Source organism: Protobothrops mucrosquamatus, unplaced genomic scaffold, assembly GCF_001527695.2.
Source record: "Protobothrops mucrosquamatus isolate PMUCROS unplaced genomic scaffold, P.Mucros_1.0 scaffold_213, whole genome shotgun sequence".
NCBI lineage: Eukaryota > Metazoa > Chordata > Lepidosauria > Squamata > Viperidae > Protobothrops > Protobothrops mucrosquamatus.
In genome coordinates, this window is record NW_015386289.1 from 1,565,483 (window position 1) to 1,586,256 (window position 20,774).

The 20,774-nt window shown below is 35.5% G+C and overlaps 1 protein-coding gene across 1 annotated transcript in view; it reads left to right on the forward strand.

Moving 5' to 3' along the window:
* RALGAPA2 (Ral GTPase activating protein catalytic alpha subunit 2) overlaps positions 1-20,774 on the forward strand; it is a 165,569-nt gene that overhangs the window by 27,190 nt on the left and 117,605 nt on the right. Inside the window, exons 10-16 of the mRNA XM_029286429.1 lie at positions 841-1,053; positions 3,053-3,226; positions 4,914-5,042; positions 6,844-6,992; positions 10,073-10,184; positions 13,342-13,579; positions 16,281-16,445. Coding sequence (XP_029142262.1) covers positions 841-1,053; positions 3,053-3,226; positions 4,914-5,042; positions 6,844-6,992; positions 10,073-10,184; positions 13,342-13,579; positions 16,281-16,445 — 1,180 coding nt within the window. The remainder of the gene's footprint in view (positions 1-840; positions 1,054-3,052; positions 3,227-4,913; positions 5,043-6,843; positions 6,993-10,072; positions 10,185-13,341; positions 13,580-16,280; positions 16,446-20,774) is intronic.

Sequence of the window (20,774 nt, forward strand, 5' to 3'; positions counted from 1 at the left end):
AAAATTAGCACCTGAATCTCTAAGTTGTGTGCATATGCATTGTGATTTTTGAAGACCTTGTAATTTTTAACAGCAGCAAAGAACGGTTTAGAATGAAAGTGTTTTCCCTTGTGCTTTACCATGCTCAAATATACTTTTTGAAAGGTTTAGAATATTTTTTAATTATTAGGTTTGTGAAATGACCACCCATATTTTGTTGCCCTCTAACTTTGTTTTCAGAGTAGCAATTTAGTACTCACAAGCACCATTTTATCTACAGAGACACACCAGCACTCCCCACACAATACTCAGCCACTTCTGTTTTATCCTACCATTCCGCTGGCTGCAGTAAAAAATGGCAAGAAAAGAGAAGTCACCTACTGGATATGTCTAATTAATAAGTATCCATTGTTCCAGATGAGCATACTGAAAGGAAAGGGAGATGCTTGCTACATAATCTAAAGAAATCACTGAAGGTAGCAGGGATAATGGCCAGGTTATGGCAATTGCCACTTAACTGCAAGCTATCATTTAGGATTGTCCAGAGGCTTCCATTGATAAAATAGTGGCTACTAGGTTGTAATCATTGCATAATCCCAAGATCATATCAGACCTCTGCAAAAGGTTGCCATGCAAAATTGTATATGTGTGTGTGTATGTGTACGTACATACAAATACATAATAATATGTGTGTGTTTATATATTTATACACACATATGTACTCAGTCTTTTTATTGAATTTTTAATTCAGTAGTTTCTATGATTTGGGTGATCGGGTTAGTTGTTAATAATTAAAAGTTAGACTAAATTCTCAAGTAATGTCCATAAATTATCATGGTTGTTTCCTTGTATCTTCTTAAGACAGTGGGTAACACAGTGCAAGATAAAACTCCTGAAGTGGAGACCAGTGTCCCATCAGATCAGGAGAAAAATCATATCAACCACAGCGGGATACTCAATGATTCCAGTTTTTGCAGCATTGAAGAGCAGCACCGATTTGCATACGAAATGGTGCAACAAATATTTTTGTCTACAAGAGATAATGTGAATTTTGTTAATGAAGTATTTCATCAGGTTGGTATAAACTGGCATCTGTTTATATGTTGTAGAGTATCAGTTCTCCACCTTTCTCTTTGTGGGAATCTGTAATATCTGTGAACGATTTTAAGAATCAACCCTTAGCAGTGTATTACCTATGCCTTTCATGGCACATATCCTTTCAGTTAGTGTCATTAAATGCTTAAATTAAATGAAAGTTAATTGTGATTTTGATACTCTGAAATTTTCAACAGCAGCACCAATTTCTTCTAATACTTGACAATCTTTTAAAATGTTGGTCAATAAAAAGGTTAATATATTTTGATATTTATTCATTAAATTTAGAAACTGCTCATTTCCTTCATAGAAGGACTCTGGGTTATATACAAATAAAATATTAAAACATAAAAACTGAATATAAAAATTCGAATTTTTTATATTCAAGGCAAGAATAGTTAAAATTGAACATTAAAAGTTTGTTAAAAGATGAGAAGGGGGGAGGATTTTCAGAGTGCTAACCAGCCCTATGGCTGTGTGTGCGAGCCCCAAGGAGGGTGGCAGAGCCAGGTCTTTAGACATTTCCAGAATGCCAGGAGACTACGGTCCTGTCTCTCCTCTGAGAATGTTGTAATGAGCTTCCTGGGACCCCTCCAGTCAAAATTCTTTAACTGACGGGGTCCGCAACATACCTTTCCTGCCTGACTGGATGGGATAGGCTGATGGTTGCATAGATAACCTGGCCCCATGCCATATAGGGCTTTAAAGGTCATAACCAACATCTTCAATTAGACTTGGAAGCAAGAGCAAAGGCCCTCCTAGCCACAAGCGCCACCTGTTCTCCACAAGGCCTCTGAACACAACCTTCATGGACAGTCTGGGGACAGGCTTGGAGTATATATCTTTGTGGCAAATAGTGCTTTAATTTATTGTTTAGATACAAGATTAAATCCTTGTTTAGGTCTGAAGTTCAATGATATGTTTTTAGCATGTTGCTATCTTTCCCCCCCAAACTTATATCCCGAATCCAGTCAGGATATAAGAAATATTTATGTATTGAAGAGTATGGGGGAAACATTTCTATAAGCAGCTAAACTATTAGTATAGATGTTTGCAAAAGGTGGAAACATTTTTCAATCATTAAAGTCCCCTTTCCCATGATTTATTGAATATCAGTGTTTCAGTGAATAAATAAATATAATCAGTTGAGGAACTTAACATAAAATTGCATTTATATGAATAAAAATATTTTAGATTGTTTGAAAGTACTCTATTCTGCAATCAGATAACAGGTAGTATAGTAATAAATACTGATTTTAGATACTTAAATTTAATATAGTATTATGAATTTCTCAAGACTTTATTCATTTATTCATGCCACCTATCTGACAAATGTGACTCTTGGTGGTATGCTATAAAAAACCCATTAAAAACCAACAAAATATTCCACAATAAGAACATCAATATTATTTAAAAAGACTGGAAGAGCATGTTTCGTATCATAGACAATATAGCCATCTCATTAATTCTCCATTTTCCTAAGGAACCCCCCAGCCCCCAAGTCTATTGACAGAGCTACATTTTGAGGAACTTCAGGAAGGCTACCATGGATGGGTCTTATCTCCAAAGGAAATGTCATTCTATAAGGCAGATGCCACAGCAGAAAAGATCTGTCTCCAGATGTAGCTCCTTAACAGACACAATGTACAACATGCCTCTTCTGCCAGAATTGTTGCCACATTATTTGAATTCCTTTATTTTAGTTTTTAAACCTATATTATTGTCCTAAATCATATGCCTTTCCAAAATATTATAGCTCCTCTGATGATAGGATAATGAAACTCGTAGACATCACATAGACATTGAAAAAAGTTATCCTTTGTATTAAAATATATGTTCAACTATCTCCACACTCTTGATCTTGATGTGCTTTTGTTACATAAATATGTATGACATCATAATGATTTTCCTTTTATGGATTAAAGTAGGTAAATGGAGAACTTTGAGTTCAATCTCATATCTATTATTCCCCCTTTAGGCTTTTTTGCTGCCAGCATCAGAGATATCCTTAACTGAAAATATTGTGAAAGTTTATAGGAAATGGATATTACATGAGAAACCTCTCTTCATGGAAGAACCAGATGTAAAGGAGACTATTCAAGATGATGATGTCATCACAGAACACTCAACAGAAGAGACCGATGGCAAACACGTATGCTGCCAGTCATTATTAATAGGCGGTGGGTTTGTGTGATGTAATCAATTGCAGTTTGTAAATAGTTGTATAATCTGAGCAGAGATGTTGCTCAGACTAATGTAAATAGTATATAGAAAACTTGGTTCCACTTTTTCCCTAACAATCTGTTGCTACTCAGGTACTCATTTTTCTCTAAGTCACAATAACTTAATAAGGGAATTAAGTTATCAGTTGCACTATTTATCATAGATAAATTTTAATTATATGCTTAGAAATGGAAGGTTGGGTATGAAAAGTATAATAGAATCAAGGCCTTGCTTTCCTTAAAAAAAATTCAGTTCTTAATATATTCTTGCACAAATTGAATATATCTGAAAATATTTTTCTGAAGCTTTTGTTTAATCATTTTATAATGATGTAAAAGTTTTTCTTTTTGTTCTGATCGTTACTATAAATTTCAGAGGATTTCTTTTGTCAAAAAATCTAAATATATGGGAATAAAAATTTGGATCTTTAAATCTGAAATAACTGGGTTTAAAAGCATATCATTCTTAGGGATTGCATTAATTTTTAATCTGGGAGAAACATACGTTTGTTTATGTTTATTATTTTTTCCTTAAATATACTTTTACCCAAAAGAAAGATTGATATATTAACATTTGTAATATAAATCTTTTTGTCTAAGAAAAGTAACTTTTAGGATATCCTATTATATTTTTCTAAAAACATCTGTGAATGATTCAATTTTGGAATCCAACCTTTCTTTCTGTATTATACTGAGTTCAAATAATGACACATAGGCCACAGTGTTAAACTGATATGAAAATGTCAGAAAATTGCAACTGTATTTTCAATAGGTTCATATAGTTTAAATCAAATTAATTCATCACTAATAGGTAAATATATGTAAAACTGTTGATAGTAAATGAATCAGTAAAACTAATTCCAATACAAAGTTAGATTTTTTTTTCAAGTTGTACAAATGTTTTGTCAGACATTGTTTTTTTCACTGGAAATATTTATTCACTATGTATATCATGTCACTGAAGAAAAGGAAAGGAGTTCTAATGCTGTCGTCACTAATTTAGCTCATTCAAAATCTGCTGCATCATTCGTTATTCTAGTCTGTATTATTACTACATCTGTTTTCAAATAGTATCAAATCATCACCTCTTCGATGGTAATAGTCTTATTAATCTGGTATAGACTTTTGTAAATGGAACCAGTTCCTCTCCCCCTAAGTTTATGTGGACAATTATAGACCCTGTGGGCCTACATACTTGGGAGATTATCACCACTTACGTTTTTCCTCAGTAGTAGTATTCAAGTAGAAATGGTACTTTCCATTGTATAAAGCAGGGGTGTCAAACTGCCGGCCCATGGGCCGGTTTCATCATACCGAAGCCGCGCCCACCCCATTGCCGGCAATGCAAAAAGAGTTGCGATACGTCGCGGCACGTCACGTGACGCGTTTGACACCCGTGGTATAAAATGTGTGTAGTATGTGTAAATTAGTAGGGACATATTGCAGGTCACACACACATACATTAAATAATGTATAAAGAGTATTTAAATATTTAACTATTAAGTACTTTATTTTTGGAAAGGTATTGAAGCTGCTAATTCTTTTGTTAAAAATTGCACTGAGCAAACTGAGGGTTACATTCTAGGTGCACATACTGACCAATATGTTTTCCTAAAGCTTGTGTCTGGACATAAAAGATCTTCAAGTTGGGGAAGAAGTTATTCCTTCTCTAGTGCTGTTACCAGAGGATGCTTATTAGAAGATGAAAACCAGAATGTTAAAGCAGGTCTTCAAGCTACACTGCAGGTATTATATATGATACAAAAGAATAGCTTTCTTAGTTTGTACAATATATTTTGTACTTGTTAATCGTATTTATAGATTACCATAATTAAACTGAAACTGAAATTTTGCTTTGGACAAAAGGAAATATATATTGCTTCTTTAGAACTGATAAACGCAAAACAAAAGACATATTTGATGTTATCTTAATTGTAACTAGAATTATTCTGAATTTGGGATGGACTCCTGCAGCGGAACAAAAGTATAGAAAATCAAAATATTCAGAGACTATATTTGAGCTGCAAAAAATTAAAAGAAAATAGGAAAAAACCCACAAATAGCTCCAGAAGTACTTAAAAAACATAAAAGCAAAAAGGCCCCAGAAATCTAAAGATCCATGATGAGCATCTATATTTTGTCCTCTTTCTCCTTCACATTCCTCAAAATACTCTCCTCTCCCCTCCAAAATAATCAAAGGAACTAAGACCAAAGAGGTGGTTTTTAAAAGATAAACAGAAATCCTCTGTACACTCCAGGGTATTCAATGCAGCCCATTTTGCTGCTGAAAATAATCAATCCATGTTTGAGACAAGAAATTTTATACTCAAAACATTTTGAAAATGAACTGTTTAAAACCCCCAAATAATGAATATTTTCTATATAATCCAAGATTGAGAATATCCATGAGTCACTGCAACAACTGTCTCTCTGATTAAACTCTGTTATGGCTCTTTAATATTTTATTTGATCAGGGCCTATTCCCACAATCTTTACATTCTTTTTCAAGCATTCTCCTAACTTTTGCAAGACAGTAACGTGGTCATAGTTCACCTATGTAAAACTCTGTTCTATGAGAGTGTTCATAAGCTATCATTTTCAATTGTTTAACTGCCTGATGCACTGGATCCAACTTGGGTTTTTTTTTAAAATGGCATCACTATTGGGAAGGTTATCTTGCTAATCATCTTTATGTTGGTCTGCACAGAGATAATTATGTCTGTAATACATCTTCCATTTTTACTGTCAACAGTTCTATTCTCAGATCACTATGATAGTCTGAATTAAGCAGAAAGGCACACACTAATCTTAATGAAGTTCTAGAATGTTTTGAAATTTACTTTATACAGAGGAACAATCTGACTATATGAGCTTTCTAGAGTTGCTGGGGTCACTAGAGAGTTTTTATGATGAGGTTCATTTGCAACTAGGGTAAATTATGTTAATTTTCTAAATACAGATCATTTCCCTAATGCAGGCATGTCAAACTCGTGATGTCGCGTGACGTATCGTGACTTTCCCCCCATTGCTGGCAATGGGGTGGGTGTAGTTTCGGCATGACGCATTTGGCCCGCGGGCTGGCAGTTTGACATGCCTGCCCTAATGTATAGTTTTTTTAAAAAATATATTTAATGCACATCTCCATAATATATCTATTCCAGGACTATATTTGCCCTCGTTTCAATTCAGGACTGTTAGGTTGTTTTAATGTAAAACAATTCAATGAGTAAATTACCATTTTTATTGAAAAGGAAAATACTAATATAAAATGGATTTATAATTCTCTTAACTAAAAATGATAAAAAATAGCAAAGTTATCTAACTATGTTATTTAATATGTGCAGGGGACTTGCTCTTTATAGCTTTTAATATGAACTTATTGTAAGGATGATGTTTTGTTTGTGAATAGATTAACTTAATCCTAAATGTCGTGAAGGATATATTGTTCAAAATAACTTGAATAGATTCATATTCCTTCTCTCTCTCCCTCCCTTCCTTCCTCTCCCTTTTCTCTTCCTCCTCCTCTCTTTTCCTTCAAAATATATAGGTATTTTTGACCAACTCTGCAAACATATTTTTATTGGAACCATGCAGTGAAGCCCCTGAACTACTTAAAGAGCAGATAAATTCTTGCAGAGCAGTTTTGAGTATATATAGGCGCATGATAATGGAAGTTCCAATGAATAAAAAGACCTGGTATGTTTATCTGTAATGGAATGTGTGAATGACCTTGGGGAAAGAGGAGGAAATGCTGCCTAGGAAACAATCAGACAAGAGTGGCAGGAGCTGGCAGTCCCTTAATGACCGGAGGAAGAAATTTAGGAAAGACCTGCCCAAATGGTTCAAATAGTTAATAGTGGAGGCAGGAAGTTTCTGCTTTCAGATTTGCAAGATTCTGTTAATATAGCCTTACAGTAAAGTAGAATTAGTTCATCTGTTTCCTATCTGGTTTTCCTGGGAGGGCTGACTCTTACCTCTCACTGGGTATATCTAAATTATAAAGTTATGTTATAAGGAATCAATAGCATGTTACATTCTTTTTATGTCACTATCAGAAAGTTCAGCTGAAATGCTAAGTGTTTATTTGTAGCAATGTACAAGTATTTCTCCATTGTTTCCAATTGCATGCCCTGTGCATTACTACGTTACTATTATCTTATGATAGTAAGAAATCTTTATCTAGTTAATCCACTATATATACCTTTGTATATTATCTATGTACAAAGTGGAATTCTAGAAATCAGCTAATGGGTAAGAATGAATGTCCAGACTGTCCACAAATCTGAAAAAACAGGCAGTGCATAACTTAGACACTTTTTAATTCTGAGAGCACAGATGTGGATATTCCACTGGTAATTTGGTTCTGCTTTATAGAAAAAAAGCATCTTGTTGTAACACAAGATTATTTGAAATACATGTTTTTCATGACTGAATAAATGTAATGCAGATAGAATGCTGTCAATTATTACCACTTTCATTTTAATTTATATTGTGTCTTTCTGCCATAAGGACAAATACAATATTATTTTAACTTAAGACTATTTCATATTAAATATAATTTGTGATATCAATATTGTGATCTTTCCAAACCATAGGAAAATGAATGAAAAACTTCCATGATGGATTATATTTGTTTTCAGGACTTAGTTTTTAGGACATTATTTTTTAAAAATCAAAATATAGTCAAAATCATTGACTTTGATTGAGACGGGTGGTTATAGAAATTGAATAAATAAAAAATAAAACTATAATGTTAATAAAAATAATTTACTCAATAATTATACTTTGTCTTATAAAACATTTTATTACGGTGGTTTAGATAAGATCTGATTTGAAATGCTAAATATTTAAGTAATGTAAATATATTTAAAATAAAGCAAATGTTTTATAAATGTGATTTGAAAATCACAGTAGTAACAGATAGGGCATATTAGAGTGAGACAACTTTTGGTTTATCTATATAAATAGTCTACCAAGTTCTGTCCCTTTGCAGTCTTCAGTAAGGAACATGCTAACCACCCTTAGTTCATGGTTTCTTTATCTTCTTTATCTGTCAGTACTGGCCAGGAGAAGATAAAGAAACCATGAACTAAGGGTGGTTAGCATGTTCCTTACTGAAGACTTTAGGTTTACTTTTTTTTCTTTTTAATTTCCGAGTACTATGATGATGTCATTGGAGGAGTGGGATGAAATTCTAATTTCTTATTGCTTGAGGATAGCCCTTTTTCCTTTTTTGAAAAGCTTCTTTAAAAAGACCTCAAAGGGTCTGAACTCTACAGAAGGCATAATATACTTTTGGCCTTAAGTTTCACTTCTGACATTCAGCAACGACCTAGGTTTTTCTATTGTATTTCAATTGAAATCTCTTGATAATGTTGAATCTAAATGATTGTTACTATTTCTGTGCTTAACAAAAACAGATTTCTTGATATTTCCATAAAAGGATCATTATGTTTACCTTTATTAGTAAAATGATTACATGTCATAGTGGAAATATTTTAAATACAAGATCATACAGCTTCTCTAACTTGGATGCTGTCCAGACTTTACCTCCTAGAATTCCCAGCTGGCATTGCCATTACTATGAATTCTGAAAGGTAAAAACCTCACTTACTAACAATAATTGGGACTGGAAACACTGTCATTAAGTAATACTGTAATAAGTCAAGAAAACATATGACTGTGCCGCTTAGTGGCAGCAGTTCTTACAGTTCAGGTTGCCATGAAGTTAAGCAAGGACCACACAGGTCACTAAGCGAGGAGCTCATGTAACCAAAATTTTCATTTTATTTGTGGGAACTGGCAAGAAAAATTGCAAATTGTGATTCCCATGATTGTGGAACACTGTGCTGGGTATAAGTACAAGGTCCACTTGTAAGTACCAGTCCTTCAGTGCCATTGTAAGTTTGAATGGTTACCAAACCAAGACCACCTATATTTAGGATAGTTAACTTGGGGAAACCTGGGGTAAAATATTATTTGGGGTTATGCACACAGAAAATGGGTAGTAAGAAATACTTGAAATGCTTGTGATAATATTTTTCTGCTGGTATTTAAAATAATTATATGTGTTTTCCATATGTGTCTGAATGAAAGATTAATTACGCTGCTTTAAGAGTTGCACTAATTTTTAGGAGCAAGCTCCTTAAAACAACAGGAACTTTTTTCAAGTGTGTACTGATGTCTCAAAACAAGGCAGGCTCCTTTAATGAATAGCAAAGGCATATTGTGTTTATACACAGCCCAAATCCCTTTTTAGTACAGATAGTCTTCAACTTTTGACCACAGTTGTGCCCAAAATTTCCATTGTTAAGCGAGACATTCATTAAGTGAGTTTTGCTCCATTTTACAACCCTCCTTGCCACAGTTGTTAAGTGAGTCACTGCAGTTGATAAGTTGGTAATCTGATTGTTAAGTGAATCTGGCTTCCCCATTATCTTTGCTTGTCAGAAGTTCACAAAAGGAGTATCTGAATTCTGATCATGATACTGCAAAGCTCATAACTGTGAAAAATGGTCATGTCACATTTTTCAGTGCCTCTGTAACATCACTAAACTAACTGTTGTCAGTCAAGGACTACCTGAACTCATTATTAAAGTGTACACAATCCTAATAGAGAAGGTATTTGCTTCTCTTACTTTGTGACTTTTTCTGGGCTGTTGGAAGTACCTGTGTTGGTAGTGTCAACATTATTATGAGAGAATGTTAAGATAAATACCATTAGCAAATTTCTACATTTTTCATATGTAAACTATATATTTTTAATTTTATCCTAGGGAGCATATGTTGCAAATGCTTCTTAGCATAACAGCAGCTGTCATGAGCAACTCCAAAGATGATCAGATAAAGGATGCATTTGGTCAAAGTTTAGCAGGTTTACTATTTCGGGTATGTCTCATTTTTTTGTAGAGCAATTTAAACATTGTTTTAAAGTGCTATAGTTAATTAATTAAATTTATACATTGCCTGAGTCCCAGCTACACAGAAAATAATTGTGTTGCAGAGTTACGATATTTTATAGCACGATATAGCAAGTTCATCTATTTGTCATACATTAGAAGCATACAAATGACAAAAACATAAAATGTTGGTAATATATGAGGTTCATTATTTAATATAGGTATTCCTTGCTTAATGACCACAATTGGGATTGGAGTCTCGTTTGTTTAGTGAAGCGGGCATTAAGTGATATGTCACATGACTGTCCACTTGACAACTTTGCTCAAAGACTGCAGTCCCAGAACTCACAGTTGTGGTTGTTAAGTGGAGAGTGTCCCTTGTCAGGGATGCAGGATACTTCTGGTGGGCTCCACTCAGAAGGTGAAAAGGCTCCTTATCAAAGTACAAGGACAATTTTCAGTCCATGAGCAAAGAGACACTTGTGTATGGCCTGTGCCAGGCATCTCAGGACCTCTCCCACCTGCCCAAGGCATCCCGCCCTCTTACCTTACTATGTTCCCTCTCTGCTCAGGAGCTGAAAATCCTGCTTGGATCTTGCCTCCTTTTCATCTCTAGGGACTTGCTAAAAGAGCTGTCTATTGAAACTGATTTCAAACAGAACAGAGCTGGAAGGGACTTTGGAGGTCTTCTAGTCCCAACCCCCTGCTCAAGCAGGAGACCCTATACCATTGCAGATAGGTAGCTGTCCAGTCTTTTCTTAAAAACCTCCAGTGATGAAGCCCCTACAACTTCTGAAGGCAAGCTGTTCCACTGGTTAATTGTCCTCACGGTTAGGAAGTTTCTCCTTAATTCCAGGTTACTTCTCTCCTTGATTAGTTTCCATTCATTGTTTCTTGTCTTGCCTTCTGGTCCTTTGGAAAATAGGTTGACCCCCTCTTTTTTGTGGCAGCCCCCCAAATACTGGAATACTGCTATCATATCAGCCCCTAGTTCTCTAGACTGACCATACCTAGTTCCTGCAACCGTTCTTCGTATGTTTTTGTCTCCAGGCCTTTAACCATCTTAGTTACTCTTCTTTGCACTTTTTTTTCAAAGTCTTAACATCTTTTTTGTAATGTGGTGACCAAAATTGGATGCAGTATTCCAGGTGTGGTCTTACTAAGGCTTTATAAAGCGGTACTAATATTTCACGTTTTTGATTCTATGCCTCTGTTTATACAGCCCAAGATTGTATTAGCTTTTTGACTGCTGCCACACACTGCTGGCTCATGTTTAAGTGATTGCCCACTAGGACTCCAAGATCCCTCTCACAGTTATTGTTTTTGAGTCTGGTTTTTGCCTACTCTGTACTTGTGCCTTTAGTTTTTCCTGCCTAGGCATAAAACCTTGCTTTTCTCCACATTAAATTTCATGTTGTTGGATAGGGACCATTGTTTAAGTCTGTCAAGATCTTTTTGGATCCTGAGCTTGCCTTCTGGGATGTTGACTATTCCTGCCAGCTTAGTATCATCAGCAGATTTGATGAGTTCCCCTTCTATTTTCTCATGTAAGTCATTTATGAAGATACCGAAGAGTACTGGCCTTAAGATGGAACCTGGTGGTACCCCACTACTTACTTCCCTCCAGTAGATATAGTACCATTAAGGACTACTCATAGAGTATGATTTGTCAGCCAATTACAAATCCATCTGGTGGTGATGCTGTCTATCCCACATTTTTCTAGGTTATCAACAAGTAGGTTGTGGTCTATAATATTGAATGCCTTGTTAAAGTCTAAGTGTACTATGTCCACAGCATTTCACTGGTCTACTAATTAATCACTTTGTCAAAGAATGAAATAAGATTGGTTTGGCATGATCTGTTTTTAACAAACCCGTGCTGGCTACTAGTTATAACTTTATTTGTTTCTAGATGTTCACGTATTTGTTTTTTGAATATTTTTTCCAGTATGTTTATAAGTACTGATGTTAGTCTGTAGTTTCCTGGATCTGTTTTTTTCCTTTTTTGAAGATGGAACCACCAAGTTTCAGTAATGGCAACTATTTCACATCTGCCTTCTTGTACTAATACTTCAAATTCACCCTGTTTGTTCCCTGAACTTTGAGGGTTAGTGTACAGGCAATGGGGTCCTTTATGGGTCTTGGGTAGATTTTTTTATATCTCCAATTTTGTAACTGGGATTTCCATCCTTTCCACTTCATTATGTTTTCCTTTTTTATTTCTTCTTTCTCTTTACTCCCTACCTCTAGTGGTTTTTGCTTTGAATTAGGTTCTAAAGGTTGTGAAAATTGCCCCCCCCCCATTTTAACTTGCAACTAATAGATTTGGAAACAGAATCAAATAGCTTTTAAAAATGAAAAAAAAATACTTTTAATGTTGTTTACTAGGGAAAAGATAATAAAAATATTGTTTATTTAAAATGAAGTTTAACTAGTAATCAACAATTTCAGAATACAGATAAGTTGGATGTTTTGCTATACTTAATTGCTCATATTGCATAATTCATATAGAAGATAAAACATTTAAAACATTTTAAATCTAAAAAAAATGAATACAAAATAATAGGAATCTGTTGTGTTTGCATGGAACACTTTTGTGGTTTTCCTAGATACAATGTATTATACAGTGTTCCATAATGTGGAATGATGCATCTACCTTGAACAATCCGGTGTAAATGTATCTATCCTTTCCTTTCTTTAGAAATATATACAGATAATCCTCAACTTAAAACTACAATTGAGCCCAGGATTTCCATTGCTAAGCAAGACAGTTGTTAAATGATTTTTACCCCATTTTATGACCTTTCTTCCACAGTTGTTAAGTGAATCATTGCAGCTATTATGTTAGTGAGCTTCCCCATTCACTTTGCGTCTCAGAAAGTCACAAAGGTGATCTTGGAACACTGCAACTGTGATAAATGCCAAACATCTAAATTTTGATCATGTGACTGTGGGGAAATGCTGCAGCAGTCATAAGTGTGAAAACTGTCATAAGTCACTTTTTTAAGTGCCATTGTAACTTTAAACAGTCACTAAATGACTGGTTGTAAGTCAAGGATTACCTAGAAATCAGTTCATTTGAATTTCATTTATTTGAAGATGAGAATCTAACCTGTTCTCCATTCTTCCTTGTCTTTTAACCACAGACTCTCATTGTGGCTTGGATCCGAGCAAATTTGAGTGTTTACATTTCTCGTGAGCTCTGGGACGAGTTGCTACGTGTGCTGTCATCCCTTACAGATTGGGAAGAACTAATAATGGAATGGGCTAATATAATGGATTCTTTAACATCTGTTTTAGCAAGAACAGTATATGGTGTTGAAATGACCAGGTTGCCACTAGATAAGCTAAGTGAACAAAAAGAGAAAATACAAAAAGGAAGAGGTAAATGATAAGCAAATGATTGTATTGAAATTATCTGTATGAAACGAGAAAAATAGTAAATGCTAAAAACAAATATTGTACTCAATGCAATTTTAAAGCTTATTCTAAATATATAAAGTGCTATTGTTTGAAAAGTCATGCAAGGAGATCATGTGTTTACATGAGGCCTCTATATACTGATTTTCCCTAAAAAATACCTATTCAATGGAATTTGACATTCTCCAACATGTATAAGCAGTTTATTTTCTTGTGATCAAATTCAGAAGGAGATAATACTTTATTTCAATTCAAGTCCCAGTGGAAATCTAAGAAATGTTTATTAGTTATTTATTTGCTTAATTCTGGAATGATAAACTGTTCAAAAAAATTCCTATCCTTGGATCCTAGCAGTGTCATTTGAAATACTCTAATGTATGAAAAATGATGAGATATGAGATGAAAAGATATCTGTTTAACCTTATAGGGTGTAAATGTTATTAAATTTATTTATAGTTGTGATGAAGGTTGGAAGTCACTTCTTATATATTTATTTTATATCCTTTCTTTTTTCTTCTTCCTTTTTTCTCTGCGTATTCTATTATTTTCATTCTCTTCTCTTTCCCTAAATTTGGTTTCTATTAATGTAACTACAATCCCTACTAATTATTTCTTTAAAAAGAAATATTCTAATGCATGAAAAATGTAGAGACGTGAATAAACAACACTGTAATTTCCATAAATATATTTATTGGATGTATTTATTGTTTTTATAATTTTGAGATACTTTGATGTTTACAAGTTATTTGGGGATATTATACGACATGAATTAGCAGTTCTACGTTTAGAACATAGAATAATAGGGTTGGAAGTGACTTGGGAGGTCTTCTAGGACAGTTGAAGCAAGGGACCCTATACCGTTCCAGACAAATGGCTGTCCAGTCTCTTCTTGAAAACCCCCAGTGATGGAGTACATAACTTCTGGCAGTGAGCTGTTCCACTGATTAATTGTTATCACTGTCAGGAAATTTCGCCTTAATTCTAGGTTGGATCTCTCTTAAAAGATCTTCCACATGTTTAGTTGTTGTCTTCCACTCAGTTGTTTTGGAGAATAAGTTGATTCCATCTTCTCTATGACAGCCCCTCAAGTACTGGAAGTCTGCTTTCATATTATCCCTGGTCCTTTTCTTTGTTAGACTAGACATACCAAGTTCTCTCAATCCATCATATGGTTTTAGCCTCCAGACCCCTTATCATCTGTTTTGTTATTCAAGAGTGACAACACCTTTCTTGTATCGTGGTGACCAGAATTGGATGCAGTATTCCAAGTGTGATCTCACCCATGCAGTATAAAGCAGCACTAACACGTCACATGATCTTGAAACTATCCCTCTGTTGATGCAACCTAGGATTTCATTAGCTTTTTTGGCAGCTGCAGCACACTGCTGGCTCATATTTAAGTAAAGAGCGTAATTGAGACTGTTGGTGTGAAAGCAACATAACAAGCTGCAAAATGCCAGTGCCAGAACAGTTTACTGTTAGGCATTTTGTTTTGAATGGGACTTTGAGTTTAGGTTTGAGCTACTGAAGCGCTAAAGAGGTGGTTATTGTTTTCAAACGATGCCCCAGAATGCTCATGGGACTGAGCAGAATGAACTTAGCAAGTTCTCTACACTTTTGGAAAGTCCAGTGTTTGCCTTCTGTTACTCTCTAGCCAGCTCCCCACTTCTTTGTCTGCCAGGGTCTCTGCCACAACAACTGTAGACCGTTTCTTCCTTTCCGATATTTAAACCTCACAAATGCAGCCCACCTGTAAAAAAAGGTGGGAATTGATAGGGATGAGCTGGTCAAATAAAGGAGGAAGACTTCAATTTCAAGTTGACTGGTAGATCTGGCAAAGACTTCTACAACAGCTCTCTAATGCAGAAACAGCACAGCACTGTGTGTTGCAAGCTTAGGTTTTTTTTTTTTTCAGACTGTACTCCTGTGTGCATGAGATCTTTTCATTCACTATTTGTAACTCTTGATGTGGGGAGTTACTCCAGACCTCTTACATTTGTTGCTTCTCTCTGCATTCTTTCTTGGGTCTGAACATCCAGAAATGGATGTAGTAGTCATTGTGTGGTCTCACCAGTGCAGTATAAAGTGGTACTATCATTTCACCTGATCTGGAGACTATTCCTCTGTTGATGCATCCTTGGACTACATTAGCTTTTTTGGCAACTGAAGCACACTGCTGGATCATACTTAATTGGTGGTCTATTAGGACACCTCTCACAGTTGCTACTGTTGAGCCAGGTACTACCTATTCTATATCGGTAAATTGTTGTTTTCTTGCCTATGTGTAGGCAAAGGTCTGCTTTGGTTTAGATACTGGCTCTCTATTCTTATATACACTTCTTGCTTTTACTGACAATGGTTAGCTATTAACTACTAGCTTCAGCAGATTCTTACAAAAACTCATTTATGGGGGAAGTTTCCAATAGGTTGTGTTCATTATCTAATTATTCCTTAATTACATTCCTGAAATCAGAATTGGTTTACAGTTTTGGTGCTAGAAATCATTTTAAATTATTTAAATGACAACTTCACTTTAGACACTTGTATTGGAAATTAATCAATTAGTTAACTGTTCTTGTTAATTAGATTTTTATTTACAATCTGATCTTCTTGAATTCTCTAAGTACATTAAGGTTAAATTTGCTGTACATTCCATTATTGAAAGGTGGCATTTTAGAATCTCAAAAAGGAGCTGCAGTTGGAAGATCGTTTTCTTTAAGCTGGAGAGATCATCCTGACGTTACAGAACCAATGAGATTTAGGAGTGCTACCACCTCAGGAGTACTGGGAATTGAGAAAGCAAGGAATATAGTGCGTCAGAGAACAACAGGTTAGAAAATAAAATAATAAAATGTCTAATAATAAAAATGTCAGCAATTTTTTTTAATAAATTTCTAACATTTCATATTTCCTTTGATTTGTTGAGTTGCTTTTTAAACAATCTGGTTTTTGTTGTGGTTTCTATACAGTTCTGCATATGGATTGTTTTCATTGTCCTAGGACTCTTCTAAAGATCTGGCAACCCTCCCCCTGGCTTAGAATTTGTATGTGAACCAAATATTAGAGTGTTTCTGGTCCAGTTAGTATAAGACACTTAACTTGGATGTGGGTAGAGAGGGGAACTTTCCGTTTTGGTTATTCATTGTTAATTATATAGAATTAATATGTAAATTAAGCATTTTTAAATTGTAAGATGTAGAACATAGTGGCTGGGATTGCAAACTAATTGAGATTTCACACATCTATGTCTAAAAATAGTTGGGCCATCATTTATATGATCATCATGTCATAATTTGGCAGCACATACTTGGTTTTTGATTCTGGAGGGTTGCATTGCATTGATTGAAACAACATTTGAAACTCTTATACCAGTGATGGCAAACCTTTTAGAGACCGAGTGCCCAAAAACTGCCCTGCCCCCCAGCCCGCCCTCCGCCCCTGCCCCACCCACAGGGCCACTCACCGCCTCCATGGCCCACTGCAGCAGATTGCCTAGGCGGCCTTGCAGTGCTGTGGCAGCGACACCCTACGCCCTCACCCCATAGCATCATCTGCACGCGATGGGGTGCAAGGGCAGAGTCTTGTCACTGCTGCCCAGGTGCCATGTCCTTGGCTGCGCTGCTCTGCGCAGGCTGTGCCTGGGGGAGACTCCTCCGGGAGGGCTGCTGGTGAGGAGGCTGCGGGGGGAGGCGGGGCTGGGGCAATGGTGCGCGCGCCCACAGAGAGGGCTCCAAGTGCCGCCTCTGGCACATATGCCATAGGTTCGCCACCACTGTATTATACGGTTCTTTCTGTAGTTATTGTATATGTGTGCACATGTTTTCAAGTATTTAATCGGGTTCTTTAATTTTATGGAAGATTCAAAGGCTATATTTGTATAATGTAAAGGCCTTTGCTATTAAATTGCAAGATTATTGTGACTGGCAGGTTCAATATTATAATAGGTTATATAGTTTGAAATACTTGTAGCTCTAAGAGTAAAAACAAAATTCTTGTAAAATCTGTAACAAATATTTTTGCATTCTTTCGGTGTTTAAAAATGCTTGTAATTTTTCATCAACTTTGGAAGTTTGATTAGTAACATGACCTCTACTGTAAAAAATATTCTTCTGATTGCCTCTCAATTTCTTTTACTACCTTTCTGGGATTCCCAGTAAGACATTTTCAACTCCATTTTTGGGAGGGGGGGCTTTACTTTTCTTCATTCATCTTTACTAATTTAAATCATGGCTTGTTTTAATTATGGTTTCTTGGAAAATCCAGGGTTAGTCTCAACAGAGAACTCATGGTTTAGTTGGCCTCTTCCTAGTTGTATCTTTGTAGTCTGTTTGTCACACATGGATGAAACACTGCGTAGACTCCAAAAGCTTTTAAAATAGCAAAGGACTTTTGCCAGGAACTTCATGCTTCATACGGACTAATGTTGCCTACTCATAAAATCCAGATACTTCTCATAAATTCTCGCAAAGATTTCTATATTTGTAATAGATGTATGGTCTATAGCAGGGGTCCCCAACCCCCTGGCCGCAGATCGGAACAAGTCCATGGCCTGCTAGGAATCAGACCACGCAAGCAGCAGGCGAATGAGTGAAGCTTTTAAAAAGTTTTTAAAATTGTTGGTTGCCTTCGGATGAACTGCAGCTATTGTTTCAACTATTCAAAATGCTGTACACTGTTCAGTTCTGTCTTATTTCCCTATTTTAGTTATAGACACTTATAGTTAGATGAGGTTGATTTTTATAAATCATCATGAAGTGTTTTGGGTTTTTTTTTTCAGTTTCAGAATAACAGTTTATATTGAAAAGATGAATTTACTGGTACCCCTACTCTTTTAGTAGGCTTAATTTCCCTCTGTAGTTACTCCTGGCTCCATTCTGTAGGATTTTGGAGTAAGGTAAGACAAGAACTTAGCATCTCCCATATCAGTGTGCAGAAACCTTGTGCCTTGGAAAAGGTACACAGTTGAAAAGTATTACTAAGCAGAGGAAATTAGTTCTATTATCAACTATCTGTGTACAAATCTTAGTTGTGAGACTTGTCTAGGAGCAAATTCTTTTCTTGTTCTCCACCATGATATAAGAACTTACCATTTATTGCTTACCTTGGAAAACTATTGTATCAGATTTGTGGTTCTTTACTATTGCCTCCTTTAGCTATGCTACAGGTAGTTAACCGCACATTTAGTGACAGTTCAAACTTGCAATAGCACTGAATGAGTGGTGCTCGCAATCAGTTCTCAGAGTTTCAGCTGCTGCAAGACTCCACATTCACATGATCACAATCCTGGCACCTGGCTTGCAATTATAATGTCACATTTTGCCCATGGCTGACCTTTTTTTTGGCTGGCTTCAAACAAGCAAAGGTAATGAGGAAACCGGCAAGAGGTTGCAAATGGCAACCATGTAATGTTTTACTTAACGATGGAAACCAGAAATGCTAGAATTGTTATCACTAAGCAGGACATTCACATGGCATGTTGCTTTATGGCCACCATGCTTAGTAACAGCAATTCTGATCCCAATTGCCATTGTTAACTAAGGACTTACCGCTATGGAGTTCAACCACTCTATCTTTCCCCATCATCCAACAATTTCATATAGCTCCCCAAGAAACAAAGGGACCTATTTTCTTCCTATTCTATTTCCTGGTAAATATCTAATTTGCAAATTTTCCAGGTGGCTCACCACTCTTCTGTGGTGAATAATCTGATAAAAAGCTTTCCCTTCACATCTTTCTATGATAGTATCAGCAATGCTTTTAATAGAATTTGGATTTCTCTCTTGAGTGTTATTAGAGTAAATGAGATACGGTTCCTCTCCAAATGAAAACATGAAGTTAATTATTTGGACCTTTGCAATTTTCAAAGCATTACATTCAAACCCATCCTTTGGAACAGAATTATCAGGTCACTGCTAACAACATGATTATGGTTTTCTACATCAATAAATAATGTAACATACATTGTTTAAGCTTTTTCAGATGAGATTGATGCCTCTGCCACTGGATAACATTTGTAACTATCTGCCTCTTAGGGTCTGGCAACAAGAAGACTGATTGGATGGGACTGCATCTGTTAGTAGCAAGGACAATATTTAATTTGTGAGAGACTCCCTTTATTTATCTTTTCCCATTCACTCAGAATATTTTTGTCAGCATTTCTGCAATAGAGAAGGAACCCAGAGCAGAAAGAGTTCTGTGAGAGTTTATTTTCTTATAGTTAGTGAAAAAGTGGACCTTCCAAAACAAAGAAGGAGCTAGTTAATTAATTCATTTCATACAATGGGAATGAGAGACAATGTTTTGAATATGCTTTCTATATATAGTGTTTGCTCTTGACTTACAGCACTTACTTAAATTCCTTGACTAGATAGATACAGTGGTATTCCATGCTGAATGCTGCTTACTGTCAAACCTGCTGAAAAAATATTTTAAAGTAGCAACAGCAATGGATGAATCATGAACAACCAACAGTAACTATGCGCTTAACCAACTACTGACTTGAATTTTGCACAGTGCATTTTTTTGTCCAACATGCAAAGCTTGTCAAGCAACATCACAACAGTTCTTGCATTCAGCAGTCTAAAGGCTCAGCTGTGCAGCCTTCATTTCACATTACTACTGTATGTGCACAGGTAGTCCTCAAATTGCAAGCACAATTGGGACTGGCACTTCCATCACTAAGCGATGTGCTTTTTAAATGAGTTGCAACTGATCTTACAACCATTTTGTTGTGGTTGTTAAGTTAATCATGCTATCTTTAAATGAGTCCAACTTTCTCCATTGGCTTTGCCAGCACTGTCATAAATTTGAACAGTTGTTAAGAAAATGGTTGTACGTGCTTTTTTGGTTTTTGCAACATTTCTTTGAAAATGAAAGCACACGGGAACGTGTAGGAATAATATATTAGAATTATATAATTACCATTATCACTTCTTCATAGCAATTGTTTTTTAAAAATGCAGCCTGTTTGTTATATCCAAAATGGTTGTCAATCCATTAACATGGGTTTAATTGGCTCTTCCCTCAGCCTGTTTTCTTTCTGTCCTTCAGCTAGCTTCAATGGGTAGAATCAAGACTGAATTAGTGCTTGCTATTTTATTGGATAATGAATATCTCCACATTTTTGTAACTTAGGACAATTCATTCATTTAAAAAAAAG